At 44.7% G+C, this 20,429-nt stretch overlaps 1 protein-coding gene across 1 annotated transcript; it reads left to right on the top strand.

Moving 5' to 3' along the window:
• Positions 1 to 10,495: 10,495 nt before the first annotated feature.
• On the top strand, positions 10,496 to 18,042 carry LOC149320296 (vomeronasal type-2 receptor 26-like). Its single transcript, XM_089499424.1, has 4 exons — positions 10,496 to 10,741; positions 12,142 to 12,372; positions 16,206 to 16,332; positions 17,132 to 18,042. The coding sequence occupies exons 1-4, from the start codon at positions 10,589 to 10,591 to the stop codon at positions 18,040 to 18,042; spliced, it is 1,422 nt and encodes a 473-aa protein (XP_089355550.1). The 5' UTR covers positions 10,496 to 10,588.
• The last annotated feature ends 2,387 nt before the right edge of the window (positions 18,043 to 20,429 follow it).

The following is a 20,429-nucleotide window of genomic DNA, read 5'->3' on the forward strand; positions in this document are numbered from 1 at the left end:
ACAGAATCCTAGAATTAGATTTGACCCTTCACCATTTTAGTCGCCCTCCTTTGGACACGCTCCAGTTTCGCCACAACCTTTTTTAATTGTGGTGCCCAGAACTGGACACAATATTCCAGGTGAGGCCTGACCAAAGCAGAATATAGTGGCACTATTACTTCCCTTGATCTAGACACTATACTTCTATTGATTTAGCCAAAAATCGCATTGGCCTGGTGAGCTGCCGCATCTCACTGTTGACTCATGTTCAACTTGTGGTCTACTTGGACTCCTAAATCCCTTTCACATGTGTAAATCTCATTCAGCCAGGTGTCCCTCATCCTATATCTGTGCATTTCATTTTTCTGTCCGAAATCCAGTACCTTACATTTCTCCGTATTGTAGTTCATTTTCGTAGCTATTCCTCCTAATTTGGTATCATCTGCAAATTTGATAAGTATGCCCCCAATTCTGTCATCCAAGATCTTTTTTCCCCTTTTTGAAGATGGGGACAACGTTTCCCTCCTCCAGTCTGCTGGGATTTCTCCTGTTCTCCAGGAGTTCTCAAAGATTATTGCCAATGGCTCTGATATTACATTTGCCAGTTCTTTTTATACCCTTGGATGGAGTCCATCTGGTCCTGGAGATTTATATTTGTTTAGATTAACCAGGTATTCCTGTACTATCTCTGTTCCATAGGATGCACTTTCTATGGGGATTAAAGTGGTGCCCAATTGCATTACCTCTGCAGTGAAGATGAGAATTTAGGAAGCCCTTTCACCTCTCCAAAGTTAGCCTGAGTTGAACTCTGAACTTTCCTGTTAAAAACATGGCGTGCCAACTGTGTGGCATCTGTGTAAACATGTTGTTCTCTTGCTGGGTCCTTTGAGCATGGAATTGAACGGAGACACCAAGGAATTGTGGTGATTTTATTTTATTTTTTGCAGTTTACAATGATCAGAATCACAGTACTTTTTCTGTTGTCTTCCCAAACCTCCAAGGATTTCCTCACAGAGAAACAGAGAGCTTTGAGAGCTATTTTGCAAAGCACAGCCTGGAAGGACTTGGCTCATAAATGCTTCCTCCGTGTGATAGAGACTCTACTTTGGGCACGTTCTGCGTTTTGTTGCAAGTCCCATCATCCCCCTCAGAAAGTGGGAAGCCTTTACTAGCTTGGCACATTCTGTCTTTGGAAATCCACAGACCTTTTGGTCTTGGAAAAGGAGCTTGTTTTTCTAGTTACTCCTCCAGTTACTCCTCTGATCTGATGAGAAATCATGAGGGCAGAGGATCCTCCAGACACTCCATGCTTCTCCTTCTCTTGATGCTGTGCCCACCACTCTTCATGGCTGGCATTGTAAACATGCCCAAATGTCCCTCGATGCTGATCAGGGAAAATGACGAAGTGTTTAACTACTACAGACCTGGAGACCATATCATTGGAGGGGTTGTCTCTGCAACTCAAGCTATTTCCCAATTGCACAGCTTCAACAAGGCCCCCGCTAGCAGATTTTTCTGGTAAGTCCTGAGGTGGCCAAGGGAGAACAGGGCACAAAATGCATATGTTTCCCCCCAATGCATTGGTTTCCAAACCCCATCTGGACTCTGGGCTGCTGGGGGGGGGGGGGGCTAGATAGGTCTTCCACTTTGCTTTTCTTAGCTGTCCTCAGAGATTATGAGGCCCCTCAGTCATTCATTTAATGCTGTAATTTTGGAAAGGAAGGAGAGACCTCCCTTAATGTCTGGAAGAGGTGTTGATATACATGCTGTTGATATATAAGATGATATACTGATATAACGTTAAACTCACAGGGTGGGCTATCAGGAGGATGGTTAGGGGAAATATCATAGGGGCATTATGGGCATAGGAATGAACAGCGGGGTAAATGATAAAGAGTAAGGATTTATAGTATCAGGACCCTGTATGAAGCCGTATATTTGTTGTTTGAAATTTCAAAGTGTTCTCTATATTAATCATAAGTGCATTCTGAGCATGGGAACAAACAGCAGGGCAAATGAAACAGAGTGAAGATTTATAGTTTCATGACCCTGCCTTTCCTGCAAGAGGATCTAGGTACCCTCCTTCCTCTCTAAAGGCGATTGATTTATCCTTGTATATTGCTGTTATTGCTTGGTTGTAATCCTGCCTCGGTCCATCTGGGAGAGGCGGGAAAATCCAAATAAGCTTTATAATTATTTATTATTATAAACACGGGATGAAGAACGGAGGACTTGAAAGGTTGCTTTGATTGGGATCAAAGGCTGGAGATCGCGGCTGGGCAGGTGGATGATGGGACCTTTTACACTACGATTTTGTGAACAGACCTTCAGTTCTGACAAAAACCTCGGATGGGTACTGCTGTCTTAATATTGGAAATAAAACTCTTTTGTTTTCTTCCACACTAAGATGTTTTCTTGGTTACTGGGGACCAATTTAACCGATCCTGATGCAAAATGAATTTCAACCATCAAAAATGTAAGGTTCATTAAACAAACAGAAGTACAGAAATGAACAAAATCTGAGAGATATTTAGCTTGGTTCAACTATATCATTCGTACACATGGCTTGCCGAATGTCATAAGTTACTTAGATGTGGATCCAGGTGAAGAAATATTGAAACGGAGACAATAGTTTCTGAGACCGACTGTTCTGTTTGTTTTTACAACTGTTTGTGTCTTAGCAGTGTTGTCTGCAGCCAGATTTCAACCCATCTTCATTTACCTTGGATAGAGGCTGCAGGAAATTTGGAAGGACCTATAGACCTCCGTATGAATGATTAGCCATCTACAATATTGCTGTGATTAAGATATTTCATATTGATTATCTACCCATGTTTTGTATTGTTGGACATTATATTATGCAATTTAGATATATTTGTACAATAAAATATTTGATTATAAAATGTATGATTATGATGTTAAGATATAATTTTCACCGGGTGCAGGGATAATGATTGGATTGACACGTGTCTTTTGACAGGAAAGGAAACACATTGTACTGGCACACCCTTTCCTTCATGTTCGCCACCCAAGAGATCAACCAGGATCCCAGACTCTTACCCAATATCACCTTGGGGTACAATGTCCACGAGAGCTATTTTGAGGCCAGGATGACTTCGGACACATTGGTGGACCTCCTCTCGGCAGCCCAGGCCAGTATTCCCAATTACTCCTGTGGACAGAAGAATAGCCTCTTGGCGGTCCTTGAAGGGATGGACTCCGAAAATGCCCTCTGGATGTCAGCCGTGCTGGGCATCTACAAAGTGCCCCAGGTGAGGATGGAGAGGGGATGGAGGAGGGTCTGGAGGCAGTCCCACTTCTCAGTCTCCGCAAAGGACTAAAAGGGGGACATTGGCTGCAGTGGTGTCTCTAGGGTTGGGTCATCCAGTGTGGTAACTCATAGTGTCCCACTCCCCATTGATCTCATTCCATACAACACCATAGAGAATCCTTAGAATTGGGTTTTGTTTTTTTTTACTAAGTTTACCCATAAATCACAGTTCCTGTATATTACTGAATGTAATGGCAATAGTTGTGCCATAAACAACTAGCATAATAGAAGTTGTACCTTTAAATTACAATATCATATGCATTTGCAAATGTATTTGTATGTACATAGTTACATGTGGTTAGAGAAAATTTGGTAAGAAGTGATTTTTTTACAAAAAGAATAATTTGATTTTTTTTAATTTATAAACCCCTGAGATCCCTTCTCCTCCCACTGAGTCTTGCCCCCTCACACTTATTTCTTCTCTTGTGTTTATTGAAGGGATGCAAGTGAACTCCACACCGCCCATTTCTGCCATAAAGCAGATGTTTTGGGAGCAGTGGTGTCACCCTTAGAGTATCACTTGGTGTGGTCTACACATCCTGCACCCTCTTAGTGATGCCACTCTTCTTCACTTCTTTCCCTCTTTTCATTTTTCCCTCCTTCCCTCCCTTCTTCAAATCCTTCCTTCCTTATTTCCTCTGTTTCCTCTTTCCATGCTCTCTCTTTCCCTCCCTTAAGATGTCACCTGGTGTGGACCACATTCCCCACACCTCCTCAGTGATGTCCTTCCTTCCTACCTACCTTCCTTCCTTCCTTCCTTCCTTTTTCTCTTCTTTCCTTCCTTCCTTCTTTCCTTCCTTCCTTCCTTCCTTTTTCTCTTCTTTCCTTCCTTTCTTCCTTCCTTATTTCCTTTGCTTCTTTGGGTATGCTATTAAGGAGCAAATTGGGGAAAGTTGGCAAGGGGTGGCACCTTGGTCCACAAAAGCACCTTCACATTGACCAGGAAACCTAGTTTGAAAACAGATCACCCTGATCTGGGACAGTCTGGGGACAGTCTGGGGATTCTGTTGGCATACCGTCCACCCCGTGGCCTAACAGACTCCCTGGCTGAGCTGACACAGCTGGTCTCGGAGCTGGTGCTGGAGTCTCCTAAGCTTCTTGTCCTGGGGGACCTCAACATTCCCTTCAAAATTAGCAGTGGTTAAATAACTCTTTAAAAAACCCTCCCTGGACTCCCTGGTGAGAAACAATTATAGACCATTCTCCCTTTTGCCATTCCTGGGCAAAGTGATCGAGAGGGCGCCTTCCAACTCCAGGCTGTCTTGGATGAAACGGATTATCTGAACCCATTTCAAACCAGCTTCAGGGAGGGATACGGAGTGGAGACGGCCATGGTCGCCTTAGTCTTTGATCTCCGTCTGGACATCGACAGGGGAAGTGTGACCCTGCTGGTGTTCTTGGACCTCTCAGCAGCCTTCGATACGATTGACCATGGTATCCTTCTAGAACGCCTGAGGGGGTTAGGCATTGGGGGCATTGCACTCCAGTGGCTCTGTTCCTACCTCTTGGGTATTGCTTGGGGACAGTTATTCATCCAAGAGGGAGCTCATATTGGGTGTCCCTCAAGACGTGATACTGTCCCCCTTGCTATTCAACATTTACATGAAGTCACTGGGAGAGATCATCTGGAAACATGGGGCATGGTGTTATCAGCATGCTGATGACACCCAGATTTATTTCTCTAAGCTGCTGCAGTGACTAGGGATGGCATCTCTCTTCTGGATGTTTGTCCAGGGTCAGTAATGGGCTGGATAAGGGAAAACAAACTCAGGTTGAATCCAGAGAAAACGGAGGTACTTGCAATAGGAACCCCAAGTCTGGGAAAGGAAATTTGTCAACCTGTCCTAGATGGGGCCACACTTCCCCTGAAGGGCGAAGTTCACAGTTGAGGAGTACTCCTGGATCCATCTCTATAGTTGTAATCTCAAGTAGGTGCAACGGCCAGGAGTGCTTGGTACCAACTTCGGTTGATATGCCAACTGTGTCCCTACCTGGACTGAAAGGACCTTGAAGCAGTGGTACATGCTCTGGTAATCTCTTGTCTTGATTCTTGTAATGCGCTCTACATGGAGCTACCTTTGTATCAAGTTCGAAAGCTTCAATTAGTGCAAAATATGGCAGCCAGATTGGTCACCAGCTCTTCTAGGTTTGACCATATAACACCAATCTTAAAAGTTCTGCACTGGCTGCCAATTTGCTTCTGGGCACAATACAAGGTGTTGGTTATCACCTTTAAAGCCCTATGTGGCTTGGGCCGAGTTACTTGAAGGAAGGCCTCTCCCTACACAATCCGCCCCGCACTCTCAAAACAACGGGGAAGAATTTGTTGGACTTTAAAAAAATCAGCCTAGTTTCAACTTCCCAAAAAGCTTTTACCATAGCCGCTCCTAGATTGTGGAATAGTCTCCTAGAATAGACCCGTCTTACTAGCTCCTTGGAGACCTTCAGGAAGGAAGTTAAGATGGAGCTCTTCTGGTGAGCATACCTCCCCCCCAATTTTGTATAAGATCCACCCCCTGAATAGGATTGGAACATCTTTATTCCACAGTCGCTTTTGATATCCTGCTTTTAATTGTTACTTCTTATGTATTTTTTATTGATGTGTTCATATTTGTATTTTATACTAGGTTGTAATCCCACCTTGATCCACCTGGGAGAGGCAGGAAAACATAAATAAAAAGTTTATTATTTATTGTTATTCTTTCTATGCTCAATCTTTCCCTCCTGGCGTGGCCCACCCCTCCTGCATCTTCTTAGTGACACTCCCACCTCACAAAATCATAGAATCATAGAGTTGGAAGAGACCGCAAGAGCCATCCAGTCCAACCCCCTGCCATGCAGGAAATCCAAATCAAAGCATCCCTGACAGATGGCCATCCAGCCTCTGTTTAAAGACCTCCAAGGAAGGAGACTCTATCACCCTCCAAGGAAGGAGTGCATTCCACTGCCGAACAGCCCTTACTGTCAGGAAGTTCCTCCTAATGTTCAGGTGGAATCTTTTCCTGGAGCTTGCATCCATTGCTCCAGGTCCTGTTCTCTGGAGCAGCAGAAAACAAACTTGCTCCCTCCTCAATATGACATCCCTTCAAATATTTAAACAGGGCTATCATATCACCCCTTAACCTTCTCTCCTCCAGGCTAAACATCTCCAGCTCCCTGAGTCGTTCCTCATAGGGCATGGTTTTCCTTTTTAAATTGTGGTGCCCAGAACTGGACACAATATTCCAGGTGGGGCCTGACCAGAGCAGAATAGAATGGCACTATGACTTCACTTGATCTAGACACTAGACTTCAATTGATGCAGCCTAAAATTGCATTGGTCTTTTTAGCTGCCGCATCGCACTGTTGACTCATGTTCAACTTGTGGTCTACTTGGACTCCTAGATCCCTTTCACACGTAGTTTCATTCAGCCAGGTGTCACCCATCCTATATCTGTGCATTTCATTTTTCCGCCCTAAGTGCAATACCTTACATTTCTCCGTGTTGAATTTCATTTTGTTAGCTTTGGCCCAGCTTTCTAGTCTATTCAGGTCATTTTGAATCTTGATCCTGTCCTCTGGGGTATTAGCTATTCCCCCTAATTTGGTGTCATCTGCAAATTTGATAAGTATGCTCCCAATTCTGTCATCCAGGTCATTGATAAAGATGTTGAATAGCCCTGGGCCCAGGACAGAGCCCTGTGGGACCCCACTGGTCACTTCTCTCCAGGAGGAAAAGGAGCCAATGTTGAGCACCCTTTGGGTTCGGCTGGTCAACCAATTACAGATCCATTTAACAGTTACCTTGTCTAGCCCACATTTTACAAGTTTGTTTGCCTGAATATCATGGGGAACCTTGTCAAAGGCCTTACTGAAATCAAGATATACTATGTCCACAGCATTCCCTTCATCTACCAAGCTGGTAATTTTATCAAAGAAAGAGATAAGGTTTATCTGGCATGACTTGTTTCTCTGAAATCCGTGTTGACTTTTTGTGATTATTGCATTGCCTTCTAGATGTTCACAGACTCTCTGTTTAATGATCTGCTCCAGAATTTTTCCTGGTATTGATGTCAGACTAACTGGACGATAATTGTTGGGATCCTCTTTTTTCCCCTTTTTGCAGATGGGGACAAAGTTTGCCCTCCTCCAGTCTGTTCTCAAATATGATTGCCAATGGCTCCGATATTACATTTGCCAGTTCTTTTAATACCCTTGGATGTAGCTCATCTGGTCCTGGAGACTTAAATTCATTTAGATTAACAAGGAATTCCTCTACTATCTCTTTACTTATTCTGTGCTGAAATTCCCCTATTCTGTCCTCTGCTCCATTATCTTCAGGTTGAGCACCCTTTGCCTTTTCTGAGAAGACTGAGGCAAAGAAGGTGTTGAGTAATTCTGCCTTTTCTCTATCTCTTGTTAGCATTTTGCCATCCTCTCAACGCAGTGGCCCTACCATTTCCTTCTTCTTACTTTTGCTGCGGACATATCCAAAAAAGCCCTTTTTGTTGTCTTTAACCTCTCTAGGAAGTCTGAGTTCATTCTGTGCTTTAGCTTTTCTGACTTTACCCCTACACATGCCTGCTATTTCTTTGAATTCCTCTTTGGTGATTTCCCCCTTTTTCCATTTCTTATACATGTTCCGTTTCAAACTCATCTCTGTTGAAAGTTCCTTCGTCATCCATCCTGGTTTCTCGAGACATCTTCCATTTTTCTTTCTCACTGGAACTGTTTGCAATTGTGCCTTCAGTATCTCCCTTTTAAGAAACTCCTATCTGTCCTGAACTACGTTCTCTTTTAGTATTGCTGACCATGGGATCACCCCCAGTATTTCTTTAAGTTTACTAAAATCAGCTTTCCTAAAGTCTAGAATGCGTGTTTGACTATGTCTGGCTTCTCCTTTCCATTGTATAAGAAACTCCAGGAGAACATGGTCACTTCCCCCTAATGATCCCACCACTTGCACCCCATTAACCAAGTCATCCTTGTTAGGATCAAATCTATAATAATAAATAGTTTATTTATATCCCACTTTTCCAATTTTGATCAAAGCGGCATACAAGTTTAAGTAAAAATACATCAAGATAAAAACAATACAAACAGTAAAAACAGTAGTGATAACAATAGAAACAACAGATTCAGCTGAGTGGGGGAATCCATAAACATCACAAGGTCGTCAAACTGAGGGGGTGAAACATGAAGGAACATCTCATGGGGGAAAGGCTTGAGAAAAGAAGAAGGTCTAAAGGTTCTTCTTAAAAGTCTCTAAAGATGTGGTAGAGCAGAGCTCATCTGGAAGATTATTCCATAATCTTGGGGCCGAGATGGAAAAGGCCCATTGCGAGGTCCTTGCGTAGCATGCACTTGGGACCTCTAGCAGATTCTTCCCTGCTGACCTGAGTGAGCGGGGCGGATTATATGGGGAGAGGCAGTCCTCCAAGTACCCTGGGCCCAAGCCATTTAGGGCTTTTTAGGTTATAACCAATCTAAAATAGCTGACCCCCTTGTTGCCTCTTCCACCTTTTGGACAATGAAATTGTCTTCGAGGCAAGTGAGGAATTTGCTAGACCTTGAGGATTTGGCTGAGTTTGACTTCCAGCAAATATCAGGATAGTCCCCCATCACTACTACATCTCTCCTTTCTGTGTGTCTGTTCATCTGTTCTAGAAAGGCATTATCCAATTCTTCCATCTGACTTGAGGGTGTGTAGTAGACTCCCACCATACCCTCCCTTTTAATTTTCATCCAAATGCTCTCCACCTGGCTGCCAGTATGGATGTCCTGGATAGGAAGCCAGGTGGAGAACATCTGGATAACAATTAAAGGTGAGGGAAGCAACAAGGATGTTTGTGTGTGTGTGTGTTCTACAAATAGTATAGAACATTTATTAAATCAACTAAAACGGTATGAAGAAATATTATGATTAAAATTAAATAAAGAAAAATGAGTGTAATAACCAAAAATATGAATGAAAAAGGAAAACAAATTCTTAAAGAGAAATTGCACTTTACATGTCTCTTATGTTGTCATTAAAACAGCCATAAATAAAGAAAGATTGTAAAGTTTATATGTTGTTTCATCTATATCTGTTACCCATTTATTTGAATTCACAGACAAATGAATTTCATTTATCAAGTTACCCAATTTACACAAAATAAACCACAAAAAATAAAATAAAATAAAGATATATCTATACTGTAAATTAGCATCCTAAATAGTTGTACAATGTATATGGTTAGAGATAAAACAATAGTTGTTTAAGAAGAACTGCATTGTGGTTGTAGATGTATGTAATAGATGTGTATGATTGGTATATGTTAAGTTTGTGTATACAGTGCACCCACGTCATACGCAGGTGGCTTGTACACAGCTTTCAGCTTATGCTGAAAGCCGGACGAGGAAACTGAAATGGCGCACTTGCCCATGGCACGTGCTCCACACCATGCCGCATGGCTAAACCCCATTATTGTCAATGGGACTCGAGCATACGTGCTATTTGCTTTAGATGGAGGGGGGGGGGGTTTCAGAGCAGATCCCCACGTAAAGCAAGGGCACACTATATATGTAAATTTTAAAATTGAAATAAAAATAATTTGAAAAACAAAACCCAAACACCTGCCTTTTCTTTTCTTTGTTTAGGTCAATTACGCTTTTGTTTCTCGCTCTCTGGAGGATGACCTTCAGTCCCCCTTTTTCTACCGGACGGCCCCAAGGGAGGAAGCCCTGTATCCAGGGATGGTGCAGCTGCTCCTCCATTTTGGGTGGACCTGGGTCGGTCTCCTTGTTCTAGACAATGAAAATGGAGAAAGGTTTCTGAACACCTTGATGCCCCTACTTGACAGGAATGCAATCTGTGTTGCCTTCTCACGACGAATCCCAGACATATCAAAGTATGTGGCAAACATGCATATCCAACTACTTGAATCGCAAGGGGTCAACATATTCCTTTACTATGCAGAGACTCATTCCTTTGTTGATGGGGTTGCCATTATCGAAAATATATTTACAGTAAACCAAATGTCCCTGGCTGGGAAAGTGTGGGTCACCACTGCCATGTGGGACCTGGCCTTGCAGCTGAAGTACAGTCATGTCTCTTCCCAGACCTTCGACGGTCTTTTTTCCTTCCTTCCACAGACTCACAAAGAGACAAACTATGATGATTTGCCATGGATTATCCCTGCTATGGCTGAGTTCCTGGAAAAGGCCTTCAACTGTTCATATGCACAACACACATTGTCTGTGAAAGGCTGGAAGAGATGCCAAGAGAGGGAGGATCTGGAGAGTGTGGCATCTCCAGAGATGCTTGAAAAGACTCTCTCTCTGGACACCTACAACATTTACACCACCGTCCAGACTATGGCCCATGCCTTAAGTGCAGCTTACTCCTCCAGGTCCAAGAGGACATCAGCTAGCAGTGGCTGGTCAAAATATCAAAGGGTCCAGCCATGGCAGGTAATGCCCTCTTCTTCCACACACAAATAATCTATCTGAGAAGAAAAGCCAAATTGTTTGAGGCACCCTCTGCCATATCTTTTGGAATGAGTTTCAAAGGTGGAGGCAGTGGCATCTTTAGGGGAGTGTGAGGAGTGTGGACCACCTCAGAGGAAGGGTGACACCCAGTCGGGTCCTACTCCCACCCCTCCCAGCTTCTCCGATGCTTTCCTTGTGTGAGATTGCCAAGGCACTGGAGGAGAAGAAGGGGCAGTACACACACCTCCTGGACCCTCCCTCTGCAACCCTTGTCCATCTTTCCCATCTGGTCCCTGGTCTTCCTGGGTGGGCATTTGGTTGGCATTTGGGTGGGAGGTGGCTGGGCAGCCCAGGAGGAGAAAAGGGGTACAAGACAACAGGTGACGCCAATGCTAGGGATGCCATTTGGTGGAGGCACTCTTTGGGCACCTGGATGGATGGGAAAAGCCAGAAAGTCCATGGTGTTGCTGCTGTCCTTTGCAAATTCCTTTTTGAGGCCTAAATGATATTTTTCCCATGCTGATGGATTCCCAGGGAACACTCAGAATTTACATGTATATATTTTTATCCTCATTCCCTGGTTCAGTAGAAATTAACCCAGCGTTTTCCAAAAGGAAACATATCCCTCTCTATGGCAGGCTGTTTCTGTTGTCCTGAAGAGAGCCAAAATGGATGATACCAAAAGAGAGAGAGACTGTCCCCAGAAAAGCAGCTTCACTCAAGTGCAGAAAAGAGAAACTTGTGCAAGGAAAGGAAAGGAAAGAGGAAAGAAAAATCAACTTTTTGTGCCACGGGCACAAGCCCCATTACTTCTAATGGGGCTCCGGCATACGCAGTATTTCCCTTACGCGGGGGTGGGGGGTCTGGAACGGATCCCTTGCGTAAGGGAAGGGCCCACTGTACTTTAAGTGGGGAAAATGATGAAAAAAGTGAATGTCTGTAATGGGTTTCAATGACAATTGTGACGTGGAGAGTATTTTCCTATATTAACTGTAATAAATAAGTATGTTGAGTAAAACTTATATGAAGAAATACCCTTTAAAAACTTTTTAAAACAATCCTAAAATACAATGTTACATCACTTAAAATGGAGGAATTTTGAATATCAAAATCCAGGCAGAGCAGCTCTGTTGGGGCCATCCACCGGAAGCTGAAGACCGACTGAGGCAGCCTGGCTTCCTATGGCAGGGAGTCCCACCGTTTGGGTGCCACTTCTCAGAAAGCCCTGCTCTGTGTCTTCTGACCTCCTCCTTCCACCATCTTCAGTTTTCCTGGAGGAGAAACTCACAAGAGAAAGTCTTCCAGCTTGGGAGAAAGATCTCCTAAGGATAGGTGAGGATTAGACCACCGAATTCAGTCTCCCATTCTTTCCTCTCTCCCAGCTTTATCCCTTCCTGAGAAGCCCCCAGTCCTACAATTCCTCCATGGATGACAGAGTGCGCTTGGGCAAGAACAGAGACCTGGCCACCCACTTCGACATCGTGAACTGGGTGCTTTTCCCCAACAGATCCGTTGTTCGGATGAAATTTGGGAGTCTGGAAAGTCAGGGGAACCCAGGCCTCAGGTTCACCATCGACCAGGAGGCCATCTTGTGGCCACAAAGGCTCAACCAGGTGAGGAGAGAAAATCTTTCTTCCCATATCATCTCCTTTAGATGGCTATGATTGGAGATGCATAATAAACAGTGAAATTTCACTGTCCTCATTAGGGATGGACCATTCAAATATTATCCACATTTTATGCCTACGTTTTAGAGGGTCGAGTGGTCTGATAATAGAAACCTAGAGTTGGAAGAGGTCCCCTCAAATCCATCCAGTCCAACCCCAGTTCAGTGCAGGATCTCCATCTAAAGCATCCCTAGAGGTAGCTCTCCAGCCTTTTTTGAAAGATGTCAAGGGAAGGAGACCCTTCTATCTCTGTTGGGAATTGGTTGCATTGCCAAACCACTTTCATTATCTAGAAGTTGCTCTTTTCCAGGCAAGCATTCTCTGAAGATGCCAGCCACAGATGCTGGCAAAACATCAGGAAAAAACTCTTCTAGAACATGGCCACATAGCCTGAAAAACCCACAAAAAACTATAGTTCCTTCTAATGTTCTATCAAAAGTCACCTTCCTGTAACTTCAAACCATTAGACCTGGCCCTACCCTTTGGTACTGCAGAGAACAAACCTGCACTGTCCACTCTTTGGCTGTTTAAAGTGTGTGATCATGCCAGCCCTTAGCCTCCTCTTTGTTGGGATATATTTGCATTCTCCTGTCCCTTCGCAGTTAGAGAGGGACTTCTCCCTCCCCCTTTCTCATTCTAATTACTATGTGACTTTAGTCACTCACTCAGAAGCAGTTTAACTGTTTTCTGCTGCTCCAGAGAATAGGACCTACAAAAATGTTTAAATATTGAGGAGGGAACAAGCTTGTTTTCTGCTGCTCTGGAGACTACAACCTGGAGCAATGGATGCAAGCTCCAGGAAAAGAGATTCCAGCTCAACGTTAGGAAGGCCTTCCTGAGAGTAAGGGCTGTAAGACAGTGGCAGACACGCCCTCGGAGTATAGTGGAGTCTCCTTCCTTAGAGGTAGAATCATAGAATCATAGCGTTGGAAGAAACCATAAGGGCCATCCAGATCCAATCCAACCCACTACCATGCAGGAACTCTCAGTCAAAGCATCCCCATTGATAGATGGCAATCAAGCCTCTGAAGACCTCCAAGGAAGGAGACTCCACCACTCTCCAAGGAAGGAGTGTGTTTCACTGTTGAACAGCCCTTACTGTCAGGAAGTTCTTCCTAAAGTTGAGCTGGAATATCTTTTCCTGGAGTTTGCATCCATTGTTCTGGGTCCTAGGAGTACATCACACGGAGGTTTTTGCAGGTCAGATCCAGGGTTGCCCTTCCGAATCAAGGGGGAATCAAATCCAAGGCAAGTCACTTGATGTGGATTCAAGCAAAGAGGAGTGAGTGCAAATTGTATTACCACACTGGTGCATACCATGCGGATTCAACAATTTGAATCGGCACCCTTGCGCATGCTCAGTGGGGGGTCTGAATGCATCGTGACCTTGTACGTTTCCGGGGTGAAAGGGGGCGCAAGTTCTTGTTCCCTGTTTTGCGTAATTGCGTGGTTGTGTGAATATTTGCCCCGTGAATCCTTCTGTGTCTTCTTCATCACCCTTTTATTTTCCCTTCCATTTCAGCAATTTCAACACACAGATAGATAGATAGATAGATAGATAGATAGATAGATAGATCTGTATATTCACATTCACACACATACACACATGTATATATTCCCAAAAAATTAGTTGCCCTACAAACACACCTCCTCCTCCAACATAGCGGCCGGGAAATGCGCCCGAGGCGGGGGGATAGGAAATGGAAGAAAACCATAGCCCCGCCGTCAATTGCAGACGGGAAGTATGGGAAACTCAAGGTGAAAAACAGGGTCCTGCCCAGTTCATGTTACAACGTGAAAATGTTTAACAAGCGCATAACCCCCAGGAAAGGTTTCAGCCTTATCCCAGCAACAACGGAGCGAACAACCCCCCCCCCTCGGTTGCCCTGAAAGTGAAATGAACACCAAAAGGAAATGGGGGGAAATTGCAGCACCGCATCATGGGAAATTTGCAACCTGGGTGGTTTGCGGTGTTTGCATTCCACACCAAACCAATTCGGAGTGAAATCGAAGTGAACTTGAAAGCAAATTCTGTGAATTCACTTTTCCCCCGAATTCATCAAAATCAGGAGTGACTTTGGAATCACTGTGGAAGCGCCATGGAAGGAGAGCCCATAGAAAGAATAGTGTCTGGTAACACATTCACGTTATGACGTGAATTCGCATCATGGACGTGTGGCTCACGTCAGATCTGAGCCACAAAAATACCCAAAAAAACCTCCTTGTGATAAACGCCCTAGTCTGGAGCAGCAGAAAACAAGCTTGCAAATATTTAAACAGGGCTATCATATCACCTCTTAACCTTCTCTTCTACAAGCTAAACATCCCCAGCTCCCTAAGTCTTTCCTCACAGGGCTTGATGGTTTCCAGACCCTTCACCATTTTAGTCATCCTCCTTTGGACACGCTCCAGTTTCTCCACATCTTTTTTGAATTGTGGTGCCCAGAACTGGACGCAATATTCCAGGTGAGGCCTGAACAGAGTAGAATATAGTGGGACTATTACTTCCCTTGATCTGGACACTATACTTCTATTGATGCAGCCCAAAATCGCATTGGCCTTTTTAGCTGCTGCATCGCACTGTTTACTCATGTTCAACTTGTGGTCTACTTGGGCTCCTAGATGCCTTTCACACATAGTTTCATTCAGCCAGGTGTTCTCCATCCTATATCTGTGCATTTCATTTTTCCGTCCTAAGTGCAGTACCTTACATTTCTCCGTGTTGAATTTCATTTTGTTAGCTTTGGCCCAGTTTTCAAGTCTATCCAAGACAATTTGAATTTTGATCCTGTCCTCTGGGATATTAGCTACTCCTCCAAATTTGGTGTTATCTGCAAATTTGATAAGTATGCCGCCAATTCTGTCATCCAGGTCATTGATAAAGATGTTGAATAGCACTGGGCCCAGGACAGAGCCCTGTGGGACCCCACTGGTCACTTCTCTCCAGGATGAAAAGGAGCCATTGTTGAGCACCCTTTGGGTTCGGCCGGTCAACCAGTTACAAATCCATGTAACAGTTGCCTTGTCTAGCCCACATTTTCCAAGCTTGTTTGCAAGAATGTCATGGGAAACCTTGTCAAAGGCCTTACTGAAATCAAGATATACTATATCCACAGCATTCCCTTCATCTACCAAGCTGCTAATTTTATCCCAAAAAAAAAGAGATTAGATTTGTCTAACTTGGCATGACTTGTTTCTCTATTATTTAGGAATATAGATTTAAAATAATAGCCTGGCTCATATTTTTGGTGTCCTCCTAATTAAAGCTGAACTCTTAACAAGTTTACCTTGCATACTAGCATAGAGTGGAACCTCGCCTTATATGGGGGATCCGTTCCAGACCCCCGCCCCCACCTAAGGCAAATTCCGCCTATTTGAATGGGGCTCATGTGCGCGGCGGCCTGGCGGTGCGCATTGGCATGGATGCCTGCCCCATTCATATGAATGGGACACACTATGCCTCTTGCACCCTGCGCGCTATTACGCGGTTTGAGTACATACGCTCAAATCGCGTATAATGTGGTCACACTGTATTTTTGTTTCCCTTGGAAAGGGTTAACACCCTGAGAAACTAAAATTGTACCCCACACTCTTCACCAAGCTGAATGTGCCCAGATCTTCTCATAGGTTTTATTCAAGATCCAGCGCCTTAAATAGTTCCTTTCATATTGGGACTAAACCCCAGAACGGATTCAGCAGCCCATGACACCAGAGCTATCCCTAGCTAGTGCCTTTCCATAGCTATCCAAAATGCCTTTCCTCTTGCCTTTTCTCCTTAGACTCTTCCATCTTCAAGGTGCGTGGAGAGCTGTAGGCCAGGATCCACCAAGGTAGTTCAAGAAGGGAAACCTATTTGCTGCTATGGTTGCGATCTCTGCGCTGAAGGAACCATCTCCTCCCAGGAAGGTAAGCGGCTAGAGTTAAAATAATCTAGCTCACACTGAATCTTTCTTTTTCTTTTTGGTTTGCAAGAGAGTAAGCTGCAAAAAGCTATCATATGGACTGCAAGGGAACACAGACACTTTGAGCAGGGAGAGACCCCCAGGGGCCATCCACTCCTACCACACAGGAAGACACAATCTGAAGACTCCCTGGAACAGATGGCCCTCCAGCCTCTGTTTAAAAATCTCCAGTATCAACCATGCTACGAAGGAGTGTATTCCACTATTGAACAGCTCTTGCTGTCAGGATGTTCTTCCTCATGTTGAGGTGGAATCCAGCCTCTGTTTAAAAACATCCAGAGAAGGGGACCCCGCCACCCTCCCAGGAAGCAGCAACATCTGCTCTTGAATGGCTCTCACTTTCAGGAGATTCCTCCTAATGTTTGACTTTGGGAAGGACTCCCTCATATTCTGGTGGATATTTTGCAACGGAGGGTGAAATTCCTCTTTACCTGTGATTTCGTTCATTGGCAGAGCCTTTTGGATTAAGTGGTCTTTGCCTTCCTTTGCAACTCAGACTCTAAGGAGGAAAGGGTCTTCCTACTAGCCAAACCTTCTCTCCAACATCTAAATTTGACCCCTGTCCACATTGCCTTCCTTGTCTTTCCTGTCTAAATCCTGGGTGAGAATCCCAAAGCTGTTCAGATGTTGTACACAAAGTTCCTGTGTCTTCTTTCAAAGAATGTGTTTTACTTGTGATCTGGCTGAGAGTCCATTCCAATGGGTGCACCTAAGACATGATTGGTACCCATTTATCTTTCCAGATGCAGACCTCTGCACCAAGTGTCCAGAAGACCAGCATCCCAACCAAGACAAGGATCAGTGTTTCTCCAAGGAGACAACCTTCCTCTCCTACGAAGCACCTCTGGGGATCGTCCTTGGGTCCTTAGCCCTCTTCTTCTCCTCAACCACCCTTTTACTCTTTGGCATCTTCCTTAAAAACAGAGAAACGCCAATAGTCAAAGCCAACAACCAGGATCTCTCCTACCTTCTCCTGGTCTCCCTCCTAATCTCCTTCTTGTCCTCTTTCCTCTTCATTGGCCGACCACAGAAGGTCACCTGCCTCCTCCGACAAGCAGCCTTCAGCCTCATGTTCTCGATTGCCATCTCATCTGTGTTGGCCAAAACCATTATGGTGGTGCTGGCCTTCCTGGCCACAAGGCCTGGGAACAGGATGAGGAGGTATCTAAGAAAGGGTCTGGCCAATGCCCTCGTCCTTTCTTGCTCTGGGGTTCAAGTTGTCATCTGCATCACATGGTTGAGCATCTCTCCCCCCTTCCCAGACTCTGACATGAATTCCCAGCCTGGAGAGATCCTACTGAAATGCAACCAAGGGTCAGTGGCCATGTTCTACCTTTCCTTTGGCTACCTGGGCTTCCTGGCTGCCACATGCTTCACTGTGGCTTTCCTGGCTAGGAAACTGCCTGGGGCCTTCAACGAAGCCAAGCTGATCACCTTCAGCATGCTGGTCTTCTGCAGCGTCTGGGTCTCCTTTGTGCCTGCCTACCTGAGCACCAAGGGAAAGTACATGGTGGCCGTCCAGGTCTTCTCCATCTTGGCCTCCAGCGCTGGGCTCCTGGGCTGCATCTTCCTCCCCAAGTGCTACATTATTTTATTCAGGCCTGACCTGAACAGAAAGGAATATCTATCAGCAAAAGGCAAAGATGGCACCTAATTATCTGATTCTAATTCATGAACAGAATAGCATTATTTTTAAAGTAACTGTATGGATCTCTAGTAGAGCTCCTTATTTGCTAGAAATACAGTCAATTTTGTGTAGCTTTTTTAGAAACTGTAAAAGTGGCTGCAGTTCCTTTTGCTTCATATTCAAAGGTATCCCTTTATCCCAGGCTCCTTCCAATTGTACCTACATAGGTAATGGACACACAAGTCTACTAAGATGGATTTGGCATATTCTTATTTTGAACTTGCTGTAGTAGAGTTGCCCCTGGAGAGAAGTGACCAGTGGGGTCCCACAAGGCTCTGTCCTGGGCCCAGTGTTATTCAACATCTTCATCAATGACCTGGATGACAGAATTGGGAGCATACTTATCAAATTTGCAGATGACACCAAATTAGGAGGAACAGCTAATACTCCAAAGGACAGGATCAACATTCAAAATGATCTGAATAGACTAGAAAGCTGGGCCAAAGCTAACAAAATGAAATTCAACAGGGAGAAATGTAAGGTACTGCACTTAGGACAGAAAAATGAAATGCACAGATATAGCATGGGGGACACCTGGCTGAATGAAACTACACGTGAAAGGGATCTGGGAGTCCAAGTAGACCACAAGTTGAGCATGAGTCAACAGTGCGATGCGGCAGCTAAAAAGGCCAATGCAATTTTAGGCTGCATCAATTGAAGTCTAGTGTCTAGATCAAGAGAAGTAATAGTGCCATTCTATTCTGCTTTGGTCAGGCCCCACCTAGAATATTGTGTCCAGTTCTGGGCATCACAATTCAAAAAGGACATTGAGAAACTGGAGCATGTCCAGAGAAGGGCGACTAAAATGGTGAAAGGTCTGGAAACCATGTCCTATGAGGAATGACTCAGGGAGCTGGGGATGTTTAGCCTGGAGAAGAGAAGGTTAAGAGGTGATATGATAGCCCTGTTTAAATATTTGAAAGGATGTCATATTGAGGAGGGAGCAAGCTTGTTTTCTGCTGCTCCAGAGAACAGGACCCGGAACAAGCTACAGGAAAAGAGATTCCTCCTCAACGTTGGGAAGAACTTCCTGACAGTAAGGGCTGTTTGACAGTGGAACGCACTCCTTCCTCGGAGTGTAGTGGAGTCTCCTTCTTTGGAGGTCTTTAAGCAGAGGCTAGATGGCCATGTAAATTTAAATTATCTATTGCAATTTTTATCTTGTATTGTATCGTTGTTGCAATTGTTGTACACCGCTGTGATCGAATGGAATAGCGGTATATAAATAAATTTTATTATTATTATTATTATTATTATTATTATTATGTATTGGGGATGCTTTGATTGGATTTCCTGCATGGCAGAATGGGGTTGGACTGGATGGCCCTTGCGGTCTCTTCCAACTCTATGATTCTATGATTCTTTCTTTCAAATAATAATAAAATTGAATTCAAAGACATGGAGATTTTGGATCACCACGAGACTAAATGCATCTGAGGAAAGAGGCTTTGGGAAAGCTCATGCTGCCAACTTCTTTCTTTCAGATAATAATAATAATAGAATTCAAAGACATGGAGATTTGGGATCACCACGAGACTAAATGCATCTGAGGAAGCAGACTTTTGGAAAGCTCATGCTGCCAACTTCTTTCTTTCAAATAATAATAAAACTGAATGCAAAGACATGGAGATTTTGGATCACCTCTGAGGTTAAATGCATCTCTTGAAGTGCAGCAGGTGGCAGTGGTGGAGGAGGCCCAGGGTTCAGTCCCTTGCTTGGGCATTAAAACACCCCACTGGGCTAGTCTCACTCTCTCAGCCTCAAAGGAAGGTGAAGGCAAACCCCCTCTGAACAAATATTCCAAGAAAACCTTTGAGACAGTCACACACTCTCAGCCTCAGAAGAAGGCAAAGGTAAGCCCTCTCTGAACAAACCTCCCAAGAAAACCCCTTGAAGGCGCATGCACACACACACACGCACACACACACTCTCACACACACCCAAGTCGCACTGTCTCAGCCTCAGAGGAAGGCAATGGCAAAGCTTGCCACTAAAACCACCTGATGATGAAACCACAACACAGGAGGTGCCCGACCCTTGGGAAGAGCCTCCCCAGGGGTCTTGTTGGAGGGAGCCACCTTGGGGCAAAGTGGGGGGGAGAAGAGCAGGGCCCCAACAGACGGGAGGTCTCTGGGCCTCCTCTAGCCAGGGCCCAATGGCACCCACCCAAGGCAAGCCCCAGAAAGCCCTCCACGCTTCACACACACACACACACACACACACACACACACACATCTGGGAGGAGAGGAGGGAGGAGGAGGAGGAGGAAGAAGCAGCGAAGGGGGAAAGAAGGAGAAAGGGGGAATGGAGGAGAAAGGAGAAGGAGAGCATCAGGAGGAGGAAGGCGAAAGAGA

This window comes from Sceloporus occidentalis, unplaced genomic scaffold (assembly GCF_023333645.1).
Source record: "Sceloporus occidentalis isolate IW3139 unplaced genomic scaffold, rSceOcc1.0.p SCAF_1, whole genome shotgun sequence".
NCBI classification, from domain to species: Eukaryota; Metazoa; Chordata; class Lepidosauria; order Squamata; family Phrynosomatidae; genus Sceloporus; species Sceloporus occidentalis.

Excerpts from the sequence above, each read along its gene's own strand:
- LOC149320296 (XM_089499424.1), top strand. The coding sequence starts at position 10,589 with ATGCTTGAAAAGACTCTCTCTCTGGACACCTACAACATTTACACCACC. Across the intron at positions 10,742-12,141 it reads AAAGGGTCCAGCCATGGCAG|CTTTATCCCTTCCTGAGAAG; the intron begins GTAATGCCCTCT and ends CCTCTCTCCCAG. Across the intron at positions 12,373-16,205 it reads GGCCACAAAGGCTCAACCAG|ACTCTTCCATCTTCAAGGTG; the intron begins GTGAGGAGAGAA and ends TTTTCTCCTTAG.